This window comes from Ambystoma mexicanum, chromosome 5q, assembly GCF_040938575.1.
Source record: "Ambystoma mexicanum isolate Mex_15411 chromosome 5q, UKY_AmexF1_1, whole genome shotgun sequence".
NCBI lineage: Eukaryota > Metazoa > Chordata > Amphibia > Caudata > Ambystomatidae > Ambystoma > Ambystoma mexicanum.
In genome coordinates this window covers 1359176507-1359195914 of record NC_090933.1, presented here as the reverse complement: position 1 = coordinate 1359195914, position 19408 = coordinate 1359176507, and the positions used below count along the sequence as shown (strand labels likewise).

Below are 19408 nucleotides of genomic sequence, written 5' to 3'. Positions count from 1 at the left end.
AAACAGCGTCACATTGTGCGCTGTGTTCTGTGCCGTGACACTCAAATAGCCGGCTCTCATCCAAATGTCATCAGCCCTTTCCCCAAGAATAGCTGCTAGGAAACCCTTAATGTCCCCTATTGCTAAGCTATTTCCCCTTGTCATTTTCTCGAGCTCATAGATCCATTTTCCCGCACCTGCCGTTAAACTGGGAAGTTTACACCATAAAATTATCCTTATCCATTTGTGGCCATGAAATATACTGTGGGCTGGCCCCTCCTTTCTCCAATAAAACAAACTGTGTAACCCCAAATCCGCAATCGACTCTCATCGTCTGCCTGTCCATAGTGAGTGGGGTCAATGGTGCCTGATCACCTTCTACCTGGCAATGACCTCAGCCTGCTCACATATGGTGGTGACTCTCCCTTCTCGCTATGCAGCAGTCCTTTCGGTCGCTCTGGATATGCTGTAGGAACTGGCGTTCTATCCTTAGGCTGCACTAGATCAGACCATCGTACTTCCCTGTCTGTCAACAGACATCTCTCGGGACCACATGCACTTCTTCCCTCCTCCCCATGGAAGTGTTCTCTCTCTTTGTCTGACATATCTAGTCCCCATCTAGTATGGCTCTCATCCCTTTCACCCTTGTCCTAGGTTAGTCTGATGAGAGACAAAGCTCTATGCTCAAAACCAAGTGAGCTTCTTTCTTCGCCTCGTGATTGGGCGACTATAGCTCGATCTTCTTTTTCCCTTCTTCCTGATTCACCTTTTGCTCTCATAACCTGATAGACTTTATCAATCCTTTCTCTGATGCTTTCTATCTCGAAGTTCTCATCTAACATAACTTTCATTGGCCCTGACATTGCTCGCTGCAACGGTAGGTATTCCTCTATATCGTCCCATGATATTACTGGACTTGGTTCCATTAACTCTTTATGGATTCGATCAATATTGCGTTCCCTCTGTCTCCTTTTTCGTTCCATTTCTTCATCTAATTCTCTCCACTTTCTTGCTTCCCATCTAACTTTTTTCTCTTCTTGTCTTTTTTGTTCTCTTCTTTCATTCGCTGTATGCTCTTCTTCCCTATGTCTCTGCATCCTTTTATCCCTTAATTTCTGCACTTCCTCATCTTTTCTCTTCCTTTATTGTCTATCTCATTCTTTGATTGCTCTCTGCCTGTTGTCATATTTCTTTTGCTCCTCTGCCCTTTCTTCCTTCTTTTGCTGTTCTTCCTGATACATCTGTACTCGTCTCTGCCTACTCTTTTTGTTATATTCATCCTCTTTCAATGGCTTTTCTCATTCCCTGTCTTTTCTATCCTGCTCGTCTTGATCTTCCCTTTGCCCATCGAGCTCGAGCAATATCTGTCCTCCCATCCATTTGTTCTGTACGAGCGCTACCTCATCAGCTTTATCCTTCTCTCCTTTCTATCTCTTAATCTCTCGTTCTATTTCTGTTGACATATTCGGTCGTTCACTCTTCTCCTCTTTGTCCTGTAAGACCTTAAAGATTTCTTCCTTTCTTCTAACCTCTTCTGGACTATCGTCACTGCTATAATCAGGCGGTTCATGTATCGGGTTACTATACCCTGTCACTGCTTTTAGTTCCCTTAATGGATACAATTCTATGCTTTCTATATCAGTGCTTTTTACTTCAAGCAAGGCAAGGGGAGCAGAAGGCTCAGAATCTTCCTCCTTACACTGGTTAAGCATCCAATCCTCAAGAGACGGACCCTCCCTCTCCTCCTGGTACAGCTTCCAAATCTCTAAAATAGCTAACCTCTTCTACAACCTCTTTCCAGTGTACGCAGCGTGCACGTATGTGGTCATGTGTTGCAATACCGCTTTTTACAGCAATACCCCTTGTGGACATGGCATGAACATTTTATCCGCTATGCCCTTTACCCATTCTGCACTATACTGTTTAAGCGTAGGCGCGTGTTTTGGCAGCGTCTTGCACAGATGCATCAGTGGAGTAATGTCTCCCATTGTGACAAGTCTCAATTGACTGTCAATACTTACCGTTATTTGTACAGATACATTTCAGAAAAACAACAAATATGAGCGCGCTCCAACCTTCGCCGCTCAAAGCCTCTATTTCTCAATTATATCAATCTACTTTTTTCAGTCGGTGCCGACAATGAGTGAAAAATAAGTAACTTTTTATCTCTACTTCAACTTTATACAACTTATTTTTTGTCTCATTTACACCTTTCTTCTTTCAATTACAAAATACACAGACAGGCAGACAAACTAGTCAACCTTTCTCCTACACACCATGGTACTCCTTTTATCTCTAGCCCTTAAACTACTCTGCTTGGAGTTTGAGTCGTTTATTTATGTGCCGCCTATTTACACCCTTGGGGTTTTGAAATGACTCCTTCTAGACCTGTCTTAAGGTAGGAAACCGGGCTCTCAAAACGCTCCTCGTTTTTGTATACATGCTCCTCGTCATATACTAAACAACCTTTGTTTATACTAGACTACCCCCATTACTTTTCTATATCACCACAATCCCATCCCTGTATTTTGCCAATCCCCTCAATCTACTCACCATTCGCTATTCAGCTCAAGACCTTCGGTATCGTCTCCTCCTCCACTCGACCACCGTTGCCTTCTGTACGCTCAGCGCCTGTGGAAACCAAGAGGGATTTCATCAAAGAGGGGCACGTCCCACCTCTATCAGTCTTCTTGCAGGTTTTCCATATCAGCCAGTCTCCACAGGAAACTTTGCAATCTTCTGTCTAAATGGCAGAGGGTGTCCAATCGTCCGAGATGCTGGAGACCTACTGTTTGATGGGACTTAAACCATCCACCCTCTGCTACCACGTGAACCCGTAGGCCCTTTAAGCAAGGTAGCAATATATGGGATGGATGGGAATGCAGAATTTACTCTGACACCAATAATAAGACCGACTCAGGAATTTGGCAAAACCGTAGCTGTTTTATTTGCAATTGTCTAAAACATTCAGGTTACAACAGACATCATCAGACGTCTCACAAGCATTCTCAATGTTTCACAAGAAAAAACACATATTTATAACACAAATTTGTCATCAATGAGGTCATGCTACGTGGCAAAATAAGAAAAACCTAACTGGGATTGTGGTAGGCTTAAGGGGAACATCTAGATATACTTTATGTGGGGGGATAGGATTGTGATTGGGTCTCTAACATAAGGTGGAAAACTTATACCCACCCTTAGTGCAAATCATAGAATAAACAATGTTTTATTGGCTCTCAAACTATAGTGGCCCTCTACAATTGGTTGGCACGCTTATACCCTTCTGGAATATTGCAATCGCTAGCAGCACGCAAGCTGGTACCCCAGGTGCTTGTGGGTTTGACTTGATCATGCCTTCTAACCCATTATCAATCATCACTCCTGCTGTCTGCCATTCAACTTAGTCTTTGAACTCGGCCTTGTAAGTTTCACTGTGCTTGAAAATAAAAGGGAGTGTGAGCACATCCTTATCTTCAGTCTGGATTTGGCTTGCCCAAAGTCTATTTCCATCTTGACCATGTGATAGGAGACCGTGTCTGAGCTCCCTTCTTTGTATTTAATACTTTTGGCAGTCATAGTGTTTTTCCATCGCACCTCAAACAGGAGCTTGCCTTGCTTCTTACGTTCATTCTATCTTCTTGAATAGATTACCAGTTTCTTGGCTGTCTCAACCCTTGACACTGGGCCAGACAAGCCTTCTCGATTCTTCCTTCATCACCAGCTGTCTTTCTTTGTTGCGCCACACTTCCAGCCCTTTCTGCTCATGGGGTCCTAGTTTGTATAGATTCTATACACATATATATAATGGCGGCACCGTCTGCAGTCTATTCACTACGTATAGCCAGCCTTTATGAATACTTAGTCTACTTGCGTTTCATCATCGGTACAGTTAGGAAGTGATTTGCATTTTCTTCAGTGCTCTTTGTTCGTGAAATCTTCATTCTGCACATGAAATGTCACTCAATTCTTTACTTTGTCACCAGAATCTATAAGGTCTATATACTTTCTTCTTTGGCATCTCTTCTGGTGCGTCATATCTGCCTTCACTGCTTCACACTTCTTCAGGTGCTTCTCCTAAGAGACCGCGGATACATCATGTAGGGCTTCCGTAGCAGATACCTTGCTTCGAGGACTCTTTGTAGGATAGATACCAATACAGGCATTGTGCATGTCGCAATTTCCAGCTTCCAACATATCGGAAGAATAGGGGCGTGACTTCCGGTAGAGGCAATCGGCTCCTCCTCTACATTCCTTTTTGCACTTTGATGCGAGAGTTCATCTTTGATTTTCAACCAAACCTTTTCTCTTTTACAATACTTTTGCTGCAGTTCTTTTAAGGAACTACAAAACCATTGGCTATTTTTGTTTTTATTTTTTGCTTTCAGGGGAGCTTTTTCATCACATCACTTCTTCAGTGATGGCATATTTGTCTGATCGAAATGGCTCACATTCACAATCACCAGAGAGCGTTAGTAATTCTGCAGTTAATTGTGAGCCTGTGATGGCATCCAGGGCCTTCTTACTATGAGATAAGACCAAATTCATGGGAGCAGCTTTTACTGAACTGCCATGACCAATCGCGATAGAGAATACCACAACTAGATGATCTGACCAGGAGACTGTCATGTTATCATGATGAGAAATGTTCTATCCTCTAGAGAGGTATACATCCAGGCAGTGTCCTCGTTTGTGAGAAGCTGATGGAATTAATAATAATAGGTCATGTGCTACCATTAGTTCATTCAGCCTTAGCCAATCAACGTTGGTGGGGACATTACACCAAACATTGAAATCCCCAAGAATCATCAATCTGGAATATTGTCACGCTTCGAAGCCAAGTTACAGTTCTAACTATTCTAGAAAAAGGCTAATAGGGCCTGGAGGTCGAAAGCATAATACGACCCACATAGATTCATTAGCTGAAGTACTTAGGCTACATCATTTGATGGCCGGAAAATGTGACATTATTAGTACCAATTTATAAATAATAGCAAACCCCCCTACTTGCTTATGTTCTCGGTTTTCAAATGTAATCGAAAATCCAATAGGAACACCTATGACCTGCAGACCACCAAAAAGGAGTACCAGGTATATGATAGAGTTTACCTTTAATAATTTCCTAAGAAATCAGGCCAAGTAATGAAAATTCCCTGCCACCTGGAAGGGATCCTATGAGATTATAGACAAGATATCTTCCGTTGCCTGTAAGATCAGGATCCCAAAAAGGGAACATGCTGAAGATTGTTCACTTTGAACCAGCTGAAAGCCTGCCACCCTTAAAATGCTTTTCATCAGATAGAGCAATTAGTTCCCCCTCCGGATCACACAAATTCTGACCAGACCAAGCAATCTCCGTAAAGAGGTAAGTATGAATGATTAAAATGAAAGTATGAATGTTTGAAAAATAACAAAATGTAAAAAATGCAAAAATGAATCGTTACATGCATCCATATTCTGTAGGTAGTCTTGTCGACAGAGTAGGGTAGAATAGAGAACTTCCAAAAATGTAAAGATAAAAATGTGATTGATGTTATACTAAACACGACTTTCTACTCCTCTCTTTAGTGAAAATTAACAAATTAAATTCCAGCTTCCTCAACTCGGAAAAGAAGGGCATTATTACAAGGAACAGGGATTTAGCTAGAAAATAATTACATGTAATGGTCAGGCTAGATAGCTGTTTAGACTACTTTGAAATAAATGCTCATTCATTGTATTCTTTTATTGTGACATAGTTTATCATTAAAACCTTTCACAAAACATTCCATATATAAAGTTATAACTTTCACAATTAATAAACAACAATGTATAATACAATACAGACATTGCACACAAGCCCATTAAAAAGATGAGGAATAAGAATACTTCATCTTAGCGGGGCACTACACAACATTCACATCTAGTACTTAGCACATTTAAAGTGCCACGTGCAGTTTTTCCCGATACATTGGGACAGCTCGACTGATAGAGCTACTGTCCTGTCTCAAAGCCTTGTAACAAGGTGAGCTCCGTCATAGCCTGCAATGTGATGAGGTTACCAGGCCTCCTACTATAGAGAGACTTTCCTCCTGAGAGCACAGTCCACCACAATGTGAGTAACTGGTGGATTAAGGACTCAAGCGAAAAGGCAGGAAGGGCACGGTCAGCAAGAAGAAACAGCACCTTCCCAAAGTCCCAAGCCTACCTGAGAGTGTGCTATGAAAGCAGCGAACCTACAGTAAATACCTTCCACCTTGTATAGTTCTTTACCTTTTCCAATGTTACTGTGCCAGACTCAGTCTCCAATCCAGGTGGAAATTAGTCCAGTTCCACAAGACCCAACGGCACGAGGACGCACAAGAGACACTATACCCGGGCAGAACGAGTGCGCGTCTAAAGTGTTCACCAGAGTACACAGAAATCCAGAGTGAACCAAATGCAATTCCAATAATGAGAACAATGTTCCAGACAAAGTTAGGGAAGCAAAAGTTCCAAAAAGCGTTGTAGGTCATGGAGCAGCCAAAAACAGATCAGGGGATAAGCAAGAATTGGGAATAGCAGAGATCAAGTAACCGGGAGTTCAGTATCAAAAGTTCTGCATCAGTGAAGGAGCAGGCAAAAGCAGTCCGAGAAAGTTGTGAAGTGGTCAAGAACAAAGATTGGCAACAGGATACACACAGAAAGAACTTGCTCATCGTATGGGTTTAGGAACACTGGATCCATGGCTTGCCAACTTCTTATGTTGAAACACAGCAGTGAACAACACAGCCTGCCGTGCTTCGTGTCCCAGTCATGTGTTGCAGTGTTGCACACCAGGTAATCGTGGGGATTTTAGTACGCTGCTGAATGCTGTGTTTTTGCTGTATCCCCAGCGTACAGGGAAGTCGCCAGTCCAGCCGCACACTGCGACAATGGCCATGCGGACTTGAGGTCACGACAGCTACAGCATGAGTCCCTAATATTGTTAACAAGTAAAGTGCCAAGTGCAGTTTTGAGGATCACATAGGCCCATACTGCATAGCACCGTAACATTTTAAATAATTAAAGTGCCATGTGCAGTTTTAATAAATACACAGGAACTTCGAATATAAAATTACATATAAAATTAAAACTAGTATAGTTATCATTTTCTGTCTGGAGAAATTGTTCTTTTAAAATTAGTTGAGGCCAGTGCCAAAGAGATTGGTTTCCCTGCCAATATATGTAACCAAAAAGCCTTTGTATTCATTATCATCTCATCATAACCGAATTTCATCAACCAATATGAGGTTAATGTTTCCAATACTTAATATTCCTCAAACGAGTTAAACAGTGTCTCAATGTCATTACTTTGACAAAGGTGTCAAGAGTTTAAAATGTCATTGTATAAAAAAAGGCATCAAAGCCGATAAGCTACATAAATCTACTTCTGGCAACTATAATGAACACAAAGCTTCAATTTCAAAGAGAACCAGTGACCACTATATCATCCATCAAAGTCAAATATGCATTAGCCTATGAACTATTAACAGTTCAGGTCGCACTGGCACTTAGATGTAAGGCAAAAGCCAGCTGCCTTGAATTAGTTAAGGTTAAAGGTCATTGAAGGTATGCACAGCTAAAGATGAATTGCTTTAGATAGGATAAGGCAATGTGTGATCTCTGCCCTCTTGTGGAGAACTGCTCCAATAACACACAAAAGAAATCCTAATGCATTCACAGGAACAAAAATAATGCCGTAAATGTGCAAAAACAAAATCAAACCTTGCATCATCATGCAAGCTTTGATTGATCTGATCTTTTATATGTTGTACATAAAAGTAAGCTGTATCAGAATCATGAAACAGAATTATATATTGTCATCTTGGAAATGGCTAGAAATGGCAACACTTGTAAAATCAACACAAATTATGTGAATTTCATCATATAACATATCAATGTTGGCCTTGGTATGCAGACATTAAATATATAAGTTTGATGAAGGTAGCATACATGAATTTGAATTGAGAGCATAACAACACAATTAGCTTCTCTTCATAAAAACAAGCTCCCTCCAACCATTTTGGTCACGTGGAAAACAAACCACTCTCTCTGACAAAACAGGTATGGGATTAGATGAAAATATAATAGGGTGCCCATAGGACAGAAGGATGGATCATAGAATATTTGGCGAGGAAGACACGAGCGGGAACCAACTGGAGATTGCAGAGCAAGTGAACTGACCGCTATTTTATGCAATCCTGCTTCCCCCTGGTAAATTGCATGAGCTAGTCTTCAAAAGTCTTATATTGCGTGACTCTGGTGCATCGGGGAGGGGAGTTCTCACTTATCTTAAACTGTTTTATCACTTTGGGACTCATGGAGCGATTGGGGGCCGAACTCTGAACATGCCTTTCACTTGTTTGGTTATCACTGTATCCTCACGTTCTTGCCAGGAGAGTTATCCTTTGTTTCATTCCCCTTTCTCCAACCCTCCCTGTACTTCAGACTGAATAATTGACCTTTGTTAGACATGCATATATGTCTCCTGTCTTTTGTGATCCCTTGCTGTGTGACAGGATGCAATGGTTAGAGCTGTGGTCCATTGTCAAAACTGCTCAGGTGGTTAGTGCACATATTGAGCAGTGTCACAAGTAAATGGTTTCAAGTGGTTGTAGGTCAACCAACCATATAATACAAAGATGAGAGCATCTGATGTGATCAGTTGAAGGTGAGACCTTTTGGGGGTACATCAAAAATGGGACAGGCACGTACAGAAAAAGAAAGCATCCTTTAAAGTCCCCATTTGGACCCCATTCACTTTGATAACCTTTGCTCTAACTGGATAACAGGACCCTAAAATACGTTATAAATATATTGCAAGTCACACAGGGGTTCTATGACCAATTGGGGGAATAAGGGTACAGGCAGAGTTCCTGTGTAAGGTCACAGAACTCCGAGGTGACTGCAATATCCTTTTTTAGGTGGGGGTATTTTATTCCTTATAATACATGGCCACACACTCGATTTTAAAAGAGAGGAAGCGTGTGATGATTTAATTAAGTGCCTCAGTGACAGCTGGAGTTCTGTTCTGTGCTGGCTCAAGTAGCAGCTTTGTGGGGCCAGAACAAACCGTAATAAATGATTACAGAAGACTAGGGATGTAATCTTCTTATTACAGGTCAGCATTGATGATACAACTCTCCTGCAATAAGAACATTGTGCAGAGGATTTTAGGCAGGTATTGCAGGCTGCCATATATTATAACGATGCAGTATATTCTGTGCAATTTGAAGGATGTGCTGGAAATGCTGAATGAGGCCCCTAGAGGCTTCTCTTTGATACACAAGGACATGAGCAACGCACGCTGACTGCTAAGTCTTTCATCTCTGGTAATTGCATGTGTTTTGTCTCTTCAGCTGCCAGCAGAGTGCCATGTCAGGCTGGCTCTCCGTCTTGGATTACCTCCCCATCGTGGGGACGGTGAAGAGTGGCGTTGAGGCGGTGGTGGCACTTTGTGAAGGAGAATTTCAGGAAGCAGGTGAGAAGGCGGCCCAGACTGTGGTGGGGGCAGCCCTGGACTTGATGACCGGAGGGGTTGCACATGCCGCTGGGTCTGTGGCAAGCGCTGTGGCTGCCAAGCAGGTTGCTAAGAAACTGGCAGTTCAAGCGGGCACAGTTGCAGTGGCCACTGCTATATCCGCTAATGTTAGAGTGAAGGTAAAGCCAGCATCAATCAGGGTTGTGGACCAGACACCAAGAACAGACCAGGTGACCAGAAAACGCAAGAGATCCAGCCGTGGGGAGCACGTCATCAACAACAACGTCCTCAAGCTCTTCAAGAAAATCATAGATGAATTTGTAGACTGTCACATGAATACATGCTTCGAGGAGCTGATCTTCAGCGGGAGAGTGACACCCACCATGGGGGTATACAGAGATTATTATCAGCCTCTACCTCCAGACCAGACCAGGGCCATCCAGATTGAAATGGTGGCTCACATTCCTGATGACGAGCTCTACATTGATGCCAATGCAGCCATCTATGGCTGGAGTGCTGCTTCAATCCAAATGAGCGTGGTATCGTGCATGCAAACCCTGTTTGAAGCCCAGACCATGCACATCCCTGCGTCTCATCTCACTGCCAGAGAAAGCGCCCTGAAGGCGCTGATCTACACTATGAACGCCAACCAAGTCTACGTTGACCAGGATGCCAAACGCTACTGGCTGCTGCAGGGTGGCTCCTTGTACAAGTTCCAGAAAGCTAAGGAGGCCACTGCCACCATGCTGGAACGCCTGATCTACACTGGCGATGAGGATATGGTGCTCTCGTGGGTAGATGATCTGGTGGCCGCAGGAGGCGCTACATGTCCTCGAGCGGAGCAAAGGCTGGCCACTTCATGAAGGCGTTTCTATGTGTTGCCCACCATGCCTAATTATGGCATTATTTTGGCATTATACACACAGTCTCACTATATCACCTCTCTAAGGTTCTTCTCAGTTCCTCCAAAACGATCAAGGACCACATTGACACCCTTGCTCCTGCCCTGGGTGATTTCTGCAACCCCTCCTTCGCCCCGGGAGCCTTCCCCTGTCCTCTGAAGCACTCTCTTATGCACCCTCTTCTCAAGAAACCCACAGCCGACCCTTCCTGCCCAGCACACTATCGCCGATCTCCATCACCCCTTTCCTTGGCAAACTCCTGGAAAAGCTTGCCATCTCACAGCTTATCCTTCAATCTGTTTCTGTTGGTTGTCTCCATAACCATCAGTCTGGCTTTAGAGCTGCTAGAAGCACGGAAACTGCTCTCCAGAACTTCCGTGAAGATCTACTCTTCAACCTTGACTCTAACATCCCCACTGTCCTCATCCTACCCGATCTCCCTTCTGCCTTACGACACAGTCAACCATACCATCCTGCTCAACCGTCACCGTGACAACCTAGGTACCACTGATCAAGATCTGGACTGGCTGACCTCTTTCATCTCTGATCGACCCTCCCAGGTCCAACTTGGGTCCTTTCTTTCCTCTATCTCCCTGTCTATCTCCAGTGTACCCCAGAGGTCTAACCTCTCACCCTGGCTTTTCAACCAATACCTAGCATCTCTCGCCCATTCCATTGCTGTTTTCTGATCCACTTTTCAGTGCTACGCTGGTGACGCTCAACTCATTTTCAGGCTTCCCTCGGTCACCTCTTCTCCTTCTCTCATCTCTGATTGCCTGTCTGCTAGTCAGGATTGATGTACCCCAAACGATCTCTGCCTGAATGACAGCAAAACAGAGAGCCTCCTCATAGGCACATCTTCACCCTCCTTTCCTGTCACTCTCTGGCCCGCCTCCCTTAGCCCTCCGCCTACGACCACCTGCGAGGCTAAGCACCTCGGGATCATCTTCGACTCCACGTTTTTCCTTTTCAGCCCACATCTGTAATGTCTCTAAAAAGTCAAACTTCCTACTGCACCTTCTCAGAGGTATTCTGCCCTTCCTCTCCTTCCCCCAGAAGCTCACTGTCTCTCGAACCCTGGTTCTCTCTAGGTTGGATTATTGCAACAGCCTCTTTCTAAATCTTCCTGCTTCTACTCTCCGCCCTTTGCAACTCATCAAGAACAGGACTGCAAGACTGTATCTCTTGTATCTCTCCAGCTCTGAAATCTCTTCACTGGCTCCCAGTGGCTGCAAGGATTAAATTCAAGACCTTGTGCATTGTCCACAAGGCTTTCTGGGGCCTGGGTCCAAAATACCTTCAACTGTCCCTCTGTAAATCCCTTCCTTCGCGAGCTCTTCTCTCCTCCACCTCTAACTCCCTCAGGGTCAGTCGTTTCTCAAAGAAATGAGCTGGGGGTATATCTTTGTCTTCAGATGGGGCTTCACTCTGGGTGAGCCTCCCTGCCACTCTGAAACTTGAGGAGAACCATCTCTGGTTCCGGAAGCACCTCAAGACCTTCCTCTTTGCTTCTGCCTTCGCTCCTCCTCTCCCCTGCTGATCTGTTCTGCTCCGGCATCGTGCACCTGGTTACCCTCTGATTTCGGGCCTAGATACTTGCTCACCCTGCCACGCACCCGCACTGCCTCCTGACAACTCTTGCACTTGGGTCTGTATCTGTAACCCTACAGTCCTCCACCTTTTTCTTCACTTATCAGACACCCCCTGTCTGTGCCTTAAATCTAGCACTTGCCACTTGCTGGCTGCACTACCACTGTTGTTTTTATTTATTCCTTTGCTCAGCACTTTCCACTTCTTCCCCTCCCCCTGCACTTTCCTCTTCCCTCTCCCTTGCACTTGCACGTTCTCAATGTCACTGGGCCTAGTAAGATTGCTGTTTTTGTTCTCCCTTGTTCCCCTCCCTTGCCTTGTCGCGTTCTGAAACTCTTGTATATGAGCGCAATACAAATAAAATATCAATATCAAAGTATATGTAACACTGGTTTTCCACCCATAGTTGTTAGTTTTGACATCTCAGCTAGCCAGAGGTTAAGATTAATTCTAAAACTTCCAGCCATCACCCCTTTTGTTTTTCTATAGTCACCTTGACATCTCAGCAAACCATACACTTATTGTGTAGAATCTCACACACCCACACACAACACACACACACACACACACACACACAGACACCCCCCTCCCCACCCCACGTACGGACACTCATTTGATCGTCTGGTGCCTTGAATCCTTGAATACGCACAAGCTCACATTATTTCTGGAAGTATTGAATGTATTATTTTTGGAGTTTTGGACCTGCACATTGTGCACGCGGGTCTATGGCAGGGGACCATGCAACTAAAGGAGATATATTTTTGGGGGTGTTTTATTGGCATGGACCAGGCCAAAGTTGGAACTATTGTAGACCACTCAAACTTTTAAGTACTTAAAAGACACAATTCGCTGGATCTCAGTAAACCCCAGTAACTTTACAACATTTTAAATAATATATGTGAATATCACAAAACTAAACAGTATTCGTTTTATCGAGTGTGTAAAAATAAAAGAAAGCGCTACCCTTGGCAGAATTTCAGCATGTACATGTTTGCTCTTCTGGCAAAGAAAGTGCTACCCCTGGCACAATTTCAACATTTGCAAGTTTCCTCTTCTGGCAAACAAAGAGCTGCCCCTGGCAGAATTTCAGCATGTGCAAGTTTCCTCTTCTGGCAAAGAAAGAGCTCCCCCTGGCAGAATTTCAGCATGTGCATGTGTCCTCTTCTGGCAAAGAAGGAGCTCCCGCTGGCCGAATTTCAGCATGTGCATGTTTCCTCTTCTGGCAAAGAAAGAGCTGGCCTTCACAGAATTTCAGAATGTGCATGTTTCCTCTTCTGGCAAAGAAAGAGCTGCCCCTGGCCGAATTTCAGCATGTGCATGTTTCCTCTTCTGGCAAAGAAAGAGCTCCCCCTGGCAGAATTTCAGCATGTGCATGTGTCCCCTTCTGGCAAAGAAGGAGCTCCCGCTGGCAGAATTTCAGCATGTGCATGTTTCCTCTTCTGGGAAAGAAAGAGCTGGCCTTGACAGAATTTCAGAATGTGCATGTTTCCTCTTCTGGCAAAGAAAGAGCTGCCCCTGGCAGAATTTAAGCATGCGCATGTTTCCTCTTCTGGCAAAGAAAGAGCTACCACTGTCAGAATTTCAGCATGTGCATGTTTCCTCTTCTGGCAAAGAAAGAGCTGTCCCTGGCAGAATTTCAGAATGTGCATGTTTCCTCCTCTGCCAAAGAAAGAGCTACCACTGTCGGAATTTCAGCATGTGCATGTTTCCTCTTCTGGCAAAGAAAGAGCTGTCCCAGGCAGAATGTCAGCATGTGCATGTTTCCTCCTCTGCCAAAGAAAGAGCTACCACTGTCAGAATTTCAGCATGTGCATGTTTCCTCTTCTGGCAAAGAAAGAGCTGTCCCTGGCAGAATGTCAGCATGTGCATGTTTCCTCTTCTGCCAAAGAAAGAGCTGTCCCTGGCAGAATTTCAGAATGTACATGTTTCCTCTTCTGGCAAAGAAAGAGCTGTCCCAGGCAGAATGTCAGCATGTGCATGTTTCCTCCTCTGACACAGAACAGTGGAATTCATGTAAAGTAACTGCTGAGTATGACCATTCTAAACTCTAGTAAAGGTAAGAATGCAGAAAAAACATGGTCCACTTTTCTCACCTGCATCCTCCTTCTATGCAAACTCCTCTTTTTAAAATATGTGCCAAAACAGAGCTCTTAAATCATACTGTAAAAGTCTTGCATTTGTAACACTTGCCATTTTGCATACCTGCACATATTATAAATGCAGGGTTACACGTACCAGAGTGCAATATGAAGTGAACCTAAAAGCCAGAGCTAATGTATTATTGCACACCTGACGACGTAGCACAACTTCAGATCTCTGCAAACTACCCTTTGTATCTCTGTACCTTTTGTAGACTTGCAAATAACCCAAAAGAGTTTGTGCAATAGTGACCTGCTTGTAGTCAATATTTGACATAGTGAAAGCTCATTGAAAATATATGGGGTAGTGGTTAAGGGTATATAAGGGGTGTTGGGGGGTAGGGAATAATGTAAAATGAGGGAAGGGAAGGTGGTTGGGGGACACCCCTAAAATCAAAACAACATTTTTTGAAGAGTTTAAAAAAATAAAGGTTTTGTTGTAATAACATAGAACCTTTGACAGACTTGAGTATCTTGCACTACGCATATAATGCATAACATTTGTATATCCGCAATTAAAGAAGTAAAATCCCTTTTAGCAGATGAAAGCCTCTTGTTTGTGTTGCAGCGAGAAATATCACAGGTAGAGTTTTTTGTGTGTTTGCTTTCGCAGCAGAGTGCTTCTGCAGAATCTCGCAGTGCTTTCCTTTATGGGAGAGGACTCCATATTAAGAGCTCTTTCCCACATGGATGTCCATGAACAGCCAACGTCCTGCAGTCAGAGAAGGAAAATACTTCCCAACAAGATGCAAGTTTACTCCTGTGCCGCTTGATCCCAGATTCCTCCATAGAAACCACAGACATGGGTGGTGAAGTTTTATTTAACCAAATGGAGTAAACCAACCTTCAGCCTGAGGGTGGTGCTGATGGGATAATGGAAGTTTATTTCTCTTCTGTGCTGTATTCTTGTGCTGATGGGCTTCTGAGGGGCTATTTCTCTTCTGGGCTGTATTCTGGTGCTGATGGGCTTCTGATGGGTTATTTCTCTTCAGTGCTGTAGTCTTGTGCTGATGGGCTTCTATGGGATATTTCTCTTCTGTGCTGTATTCTGGTGCTGATGGGCTTCTGGGGATTATTTCTCTTCTGTGCTGTAGTCTAGTGCTGATGGAATCTGAGGGGTTATTTCTCTTCAGTGCTGTAGTCTTGTGCTGATTGGCTTCTATGGGATATTTCTATTCTGTGCTGTATTCTGGTGCTGATGGGATAATGGAGGTTTATTTCTCTTATTTGCTGTATTCTAGTGCTGATGGCATCTGGAGGTTTATTTCTCTCCCGTGCTGTATTCTAGTGATGATAGCCTTGGGGGGGGGGACGGGAAGGGTTGAGGGGGAGGGGTATTTCTCTTCTTTGCTGTATTCTAGTGCTGATGGGTTACTGAGGGTTCATTTCTCTTCTGTGCTGTATTCTGGTGCTGATGGGCTTCTGGGGATTATTTCTCTTCTGTGCTGTAGTCTAGTGCTGATGGAATCTGAGGGGTTATTTCTCTTCAGTGCTGTAGTCTTGTGCTGATGGGCTTCTGGGGGTGTATTTCTCTGTTGTGCTGTATTCTGGTGCTGATGTGCCCCTGTGGGTTTATTTCTCTTATGTGCTGTATTCTGGTGCTGATGTTCCTCTGTGGTTTTATTTCTCTTCTGTGCTGTATTCTGGTGTGTATGGGCTTCTGGGGTTTATTTCTCTTCTGTGCTGTATTCTGGTGCTCTTGGGCTCCTGGGGGTTATTTCTATCCTGTGCTGTATTCTGGTGCTGATGGGATAATGGAGATGTATTTCTCTTCTGTGCTGTATTCTAGTGCTGATGTGCCTCTGTGGGTTTATTTCTCTTATGTGCTGTATTCTGGTGCTGATGGGCTTCTGGGGATTATTTCTCTTCTGTGCTGTAGTCTAGTGCTGATGGAATCTGAGGGGTTATTTCTCTTCAGTGCTGTAGTCTTGTGCTGATGGGCTTCTATGGGATATTTCTATTCTGTGCTGTATTCTGGTGCTGATGGGATAATGGAGGTTTATTTCTCTTATTTGCTGTATTCTAGTGCTGATGGCATCTGGAGGTGTATTTCTCTCCCGTGCTGTATTCTAGTGATGATAGCCTTGGGGGGGGGGGGAGGATTGAAGGGGGGGGTATTTCTCTTCTTTGCTGTATTCTAGTGCTGATGGGCATCTGGATGTTTATTACTCTCCTGTGCTGTATTCTAGCGCTGATGTGCCTCTGTGGGTTTATTACTCTTCTGTGCTGTATTCTGGTACTGATGGGCTTCTGGGGGGTTATTTCTCTTCGGTACTGTGGTCTAGTGCTGATAGACATCTGGGGGTTTATTTCTCTTCTTTGCTGTATTCTAGTGCTGATGGGTTACTGAGGGTTAATTTCTCTTCTGTGCTGTATTCTGGTGCTGATGGGCTTCTGGGGATTATTTCTCTTCTGTGCTGTAGTCTAGTGCTGATGGAATCTGAGGGGTTATTTCTCTTCAGTGCTGTAGTCTTGTGCTGATGGGCTTCTATGGGATATTTCTATTCTGTGCTGTATTCTGGTGCTGATGGGATAATGGAGGTTTATTTCTCTTATTTGCTGTATTCTAGTGCTGATGGCATCTGGAGGTTTATTTCTCTCCCGTGCTGTATTCTAGTGATGATAGCCTTGGGGGGGGGGGAAGTGTTGAGGGGGAGGGGTATTTCTCTTCTTTGCTGTATTCTAGTGCTGATGGGTTACTGAGGGTTAATTTCTATTCAGTGCAGTATTCTGGTGCTGATGGGTTTCTGGGGGTGTATTTCTCTTCTGTGCTGTATTCTGGTGCTGATGGGCTTCTGGGGGTGTATTTCTCTGTTGTGCTGTATTCTGGTGCTGATGTGCCCCTGTGGGTTTATTTCTCTTATGTGCTGTATTCTGGTGCTGATGTTCCTCTGTGGTTTTATTTCTCTTCTGTGCTGTATTCTGGTGCGTATGGGCTTCTGGGGTTTATTTCTCTTCTGTGCTGTATTCTGGTGCTCTTGGGCTCCTGGGGGTTATTTCTATCCTGTGCTGTATTCTGGTGCTGATGGGATAATGGAGATGTATTTCTCTTCTGTGCTGTATTCTAGTGCTGATGTGCCTCTGTGGGTTTATTTCTCTTATGTGCTGTATTCTGGTGCTGATGGGCTTCTGGGGATTATTTCTCTTCTGTGCTGTAGTCTAGTGCTGATGGAATCTGAGGGGTTATTTCTCTTCTGTGCTGTATTCTGGTGCTGATGGGCTTCTGGGGGTGTATTTCTCTGTTGTGCTGTATTCTGGTGCTGATGTGCCCCTGTGGGTTTATTTCTCTTATGTGCTGTATTCTGGTGCTGATGTTCCTCTGTGGTTTTATTTCTCTTCTGTGCTGTATTCTGGTGCGTATGGGCTTCTGGGGTTTATTTCTCTTCTGTGCTGTATTCTGGTGCTCTTGGGCTCCTGGGGGTTATTTCTATTTTGTGCTGTATTCTGGTGCTGATGGGAGAATGGAGATTAATTTATCTTCTGTGCTGTATTCTAGTGCTGGTGCGCCTCTGTGGGTTTATTTCTCTTCTGTGCTGTATTGTGGTGCTGATGGTCTTCTGGGGAGTATTTCTCTTCTATGCTGTAGTTTAGGGCTGATGGGCTTCTGAGGGGTTATTTCTCTTCAGTGCTGTATTCTTGTGCTGATGGGCTTCTGAGGGGTTATTTCTGTTTTGGGCTGCATTCTGGTGCTGATGGGCTTCTGGTTTGTTTTTTCTCTTCTGGGCTGTATTCTGGTGCTCATGGGCTTCTGGGGGTTTATTTCTCTTCTGTGCTGTGTCCTGCTGCTCTTGGGCTTCTGGGGGTTATTTCTATCCTGTGCTGTATTCTGGTGCTGATGGGATAATGGAGATGTATTTCTCTTCTGTGCTGTATTCTAGTGCTGATGTGCCTCTGTGGGTTTATTTCTCTTATGTGCTGTATTCTGGTGCTGATGGGCTTCTGGGGATTATTTCTCTTCTGTGCTGTAGTCTAGTGCTGCTGGGCTTCTGAGGGGTTATTTCTCTTCAGTGCTGTATTCTTGTGCTTATGGGCTTCTGAGGGGTTATTTCCCTTCTGGGCTGTATTCTGGTGGTGATGGGCTTCTGAGGGGTTATTTCTCTTCTGGGCTGTATTCTGGTGCTGATGGGCTTCTGAGGGGTTATTTCTCTTCTGTGCTGTATTCTGGTGCTCTTGGGATTCTGGGGGTTATTTCTCTTCTGTGCTGTATTCTTGTGCTGGTGGGCCTCTGTGGGTTTATTTCTCTTCTGTGCTGTATTCTGGTGTTGATGTGCCTCTGTGGGTTTATTTCTCTTCTGTGCTGTATTCTGGTGCTGATGGGCCTCTGGGGATTATTATTATTCTGGGTGTATTCTGGTGTTGATGGGCTTCTGAGGGTTTTTTTTCTATTCTGGGCTGTATTCTGGTGCGTATGGGCTTCTGGGGTTTATTTCTCTTCTATGCTGTATTCTGGTGCTCTTGGGCTCCTGGGGGTTATTTCTATTCTGTGCTGTATTCTGGTGCTGATGGGAGAATGGAGATTAATTTATCTTCTGTGCTGTATTCTAGTGCTGGTGCGCCTCTGTGGGTTTATTTCTCTTCTGTGCTGTATTGTGGTGCTGATGGTCTTCTGGGGAGTATTTCTCTTCTATGCTGTAGTCTAGTGCTGATGGGCTTCTGAGGGGTTATTTCTCTTCAGTGCTGTATTCTGGTACTGTTGGGCTTCTGAGGGGTTATTTCTCTTCTGGGCTGCATTCTGGTGCTGATGGGATTCTGGTTTGTTTTTTCTCTTCTGGGCTGTATTCTGGTGCTCATGGGCTTCTGGGGGTTTATTTCTCGTCTGTGCTGTGTCCTGCTGCTCTTGGGCTTCTGGGGGTTATTTCTATTCTGTGCTGTGTTCTGGTGCTGATAGGATAATTGAGATGTATTCTCTTCTGTGCTGTATTCTAGTGCTGATGTGCCTCTGTGGGTTTATTTCTCTTATGTGCTGTATTCTGGTGCTGATGGGCTTCTGGGGATTCTTTCTCTTCTGTGCTGTAGTCTAGTGCTGCTGGGCTTCTGACGGGTTATTTCTCTTCAGTGCTGTATTCTTGTGCTGATGGGCTTCTGAGGGGTTATTTCTCTTCTGGGCTGTATTCGGGTGGTGATGGGCTTCTGAGGGGTTATTTCTCTTCTGGGCTGTATTCTGGTGCTGATGGGCTTCTGGGGGTTTATCTCTCTTCTGTGCTGTATTCTGGTGCTCTTGGGATTCTGGGGGTTATTTCTCTTCTGTGCTGTATTCTGTTGTTGATGTGCCTCTGTGGGTTTATTTCTCTTCTGTGCTGTATTCTAGTGCTGATGTG

At 44.3% G+C, this 19408-nt stretch overlaps 1 protein-coding gene across 1 annotated transcript in view; it reads left to right on the top strand.

The window, feature by feature from the left end:
* The window catches only part of LOC138498149 (uncharacterized), a 46468-nt gene extending 31830 nt beyond the window's left edge, over positions 1–14638 (top strand). The window contains exon 2 of the mRNA XM_069622028.1: positions 9339–14638. Coding sequence (XP_069478129.1) covers positions 9355–10323 — 969 coding nt within the window. The 5' untranslated portion in view covers positions 9339–9354 and the 3' untranslated portion in view covers positions 10324–14638. The remainder of the gene's footprint in view (positions 1–9338) is intronic.
* The last annotated feature ends 4770 nt before the right edge of the window (positions 14639–19408 follow it).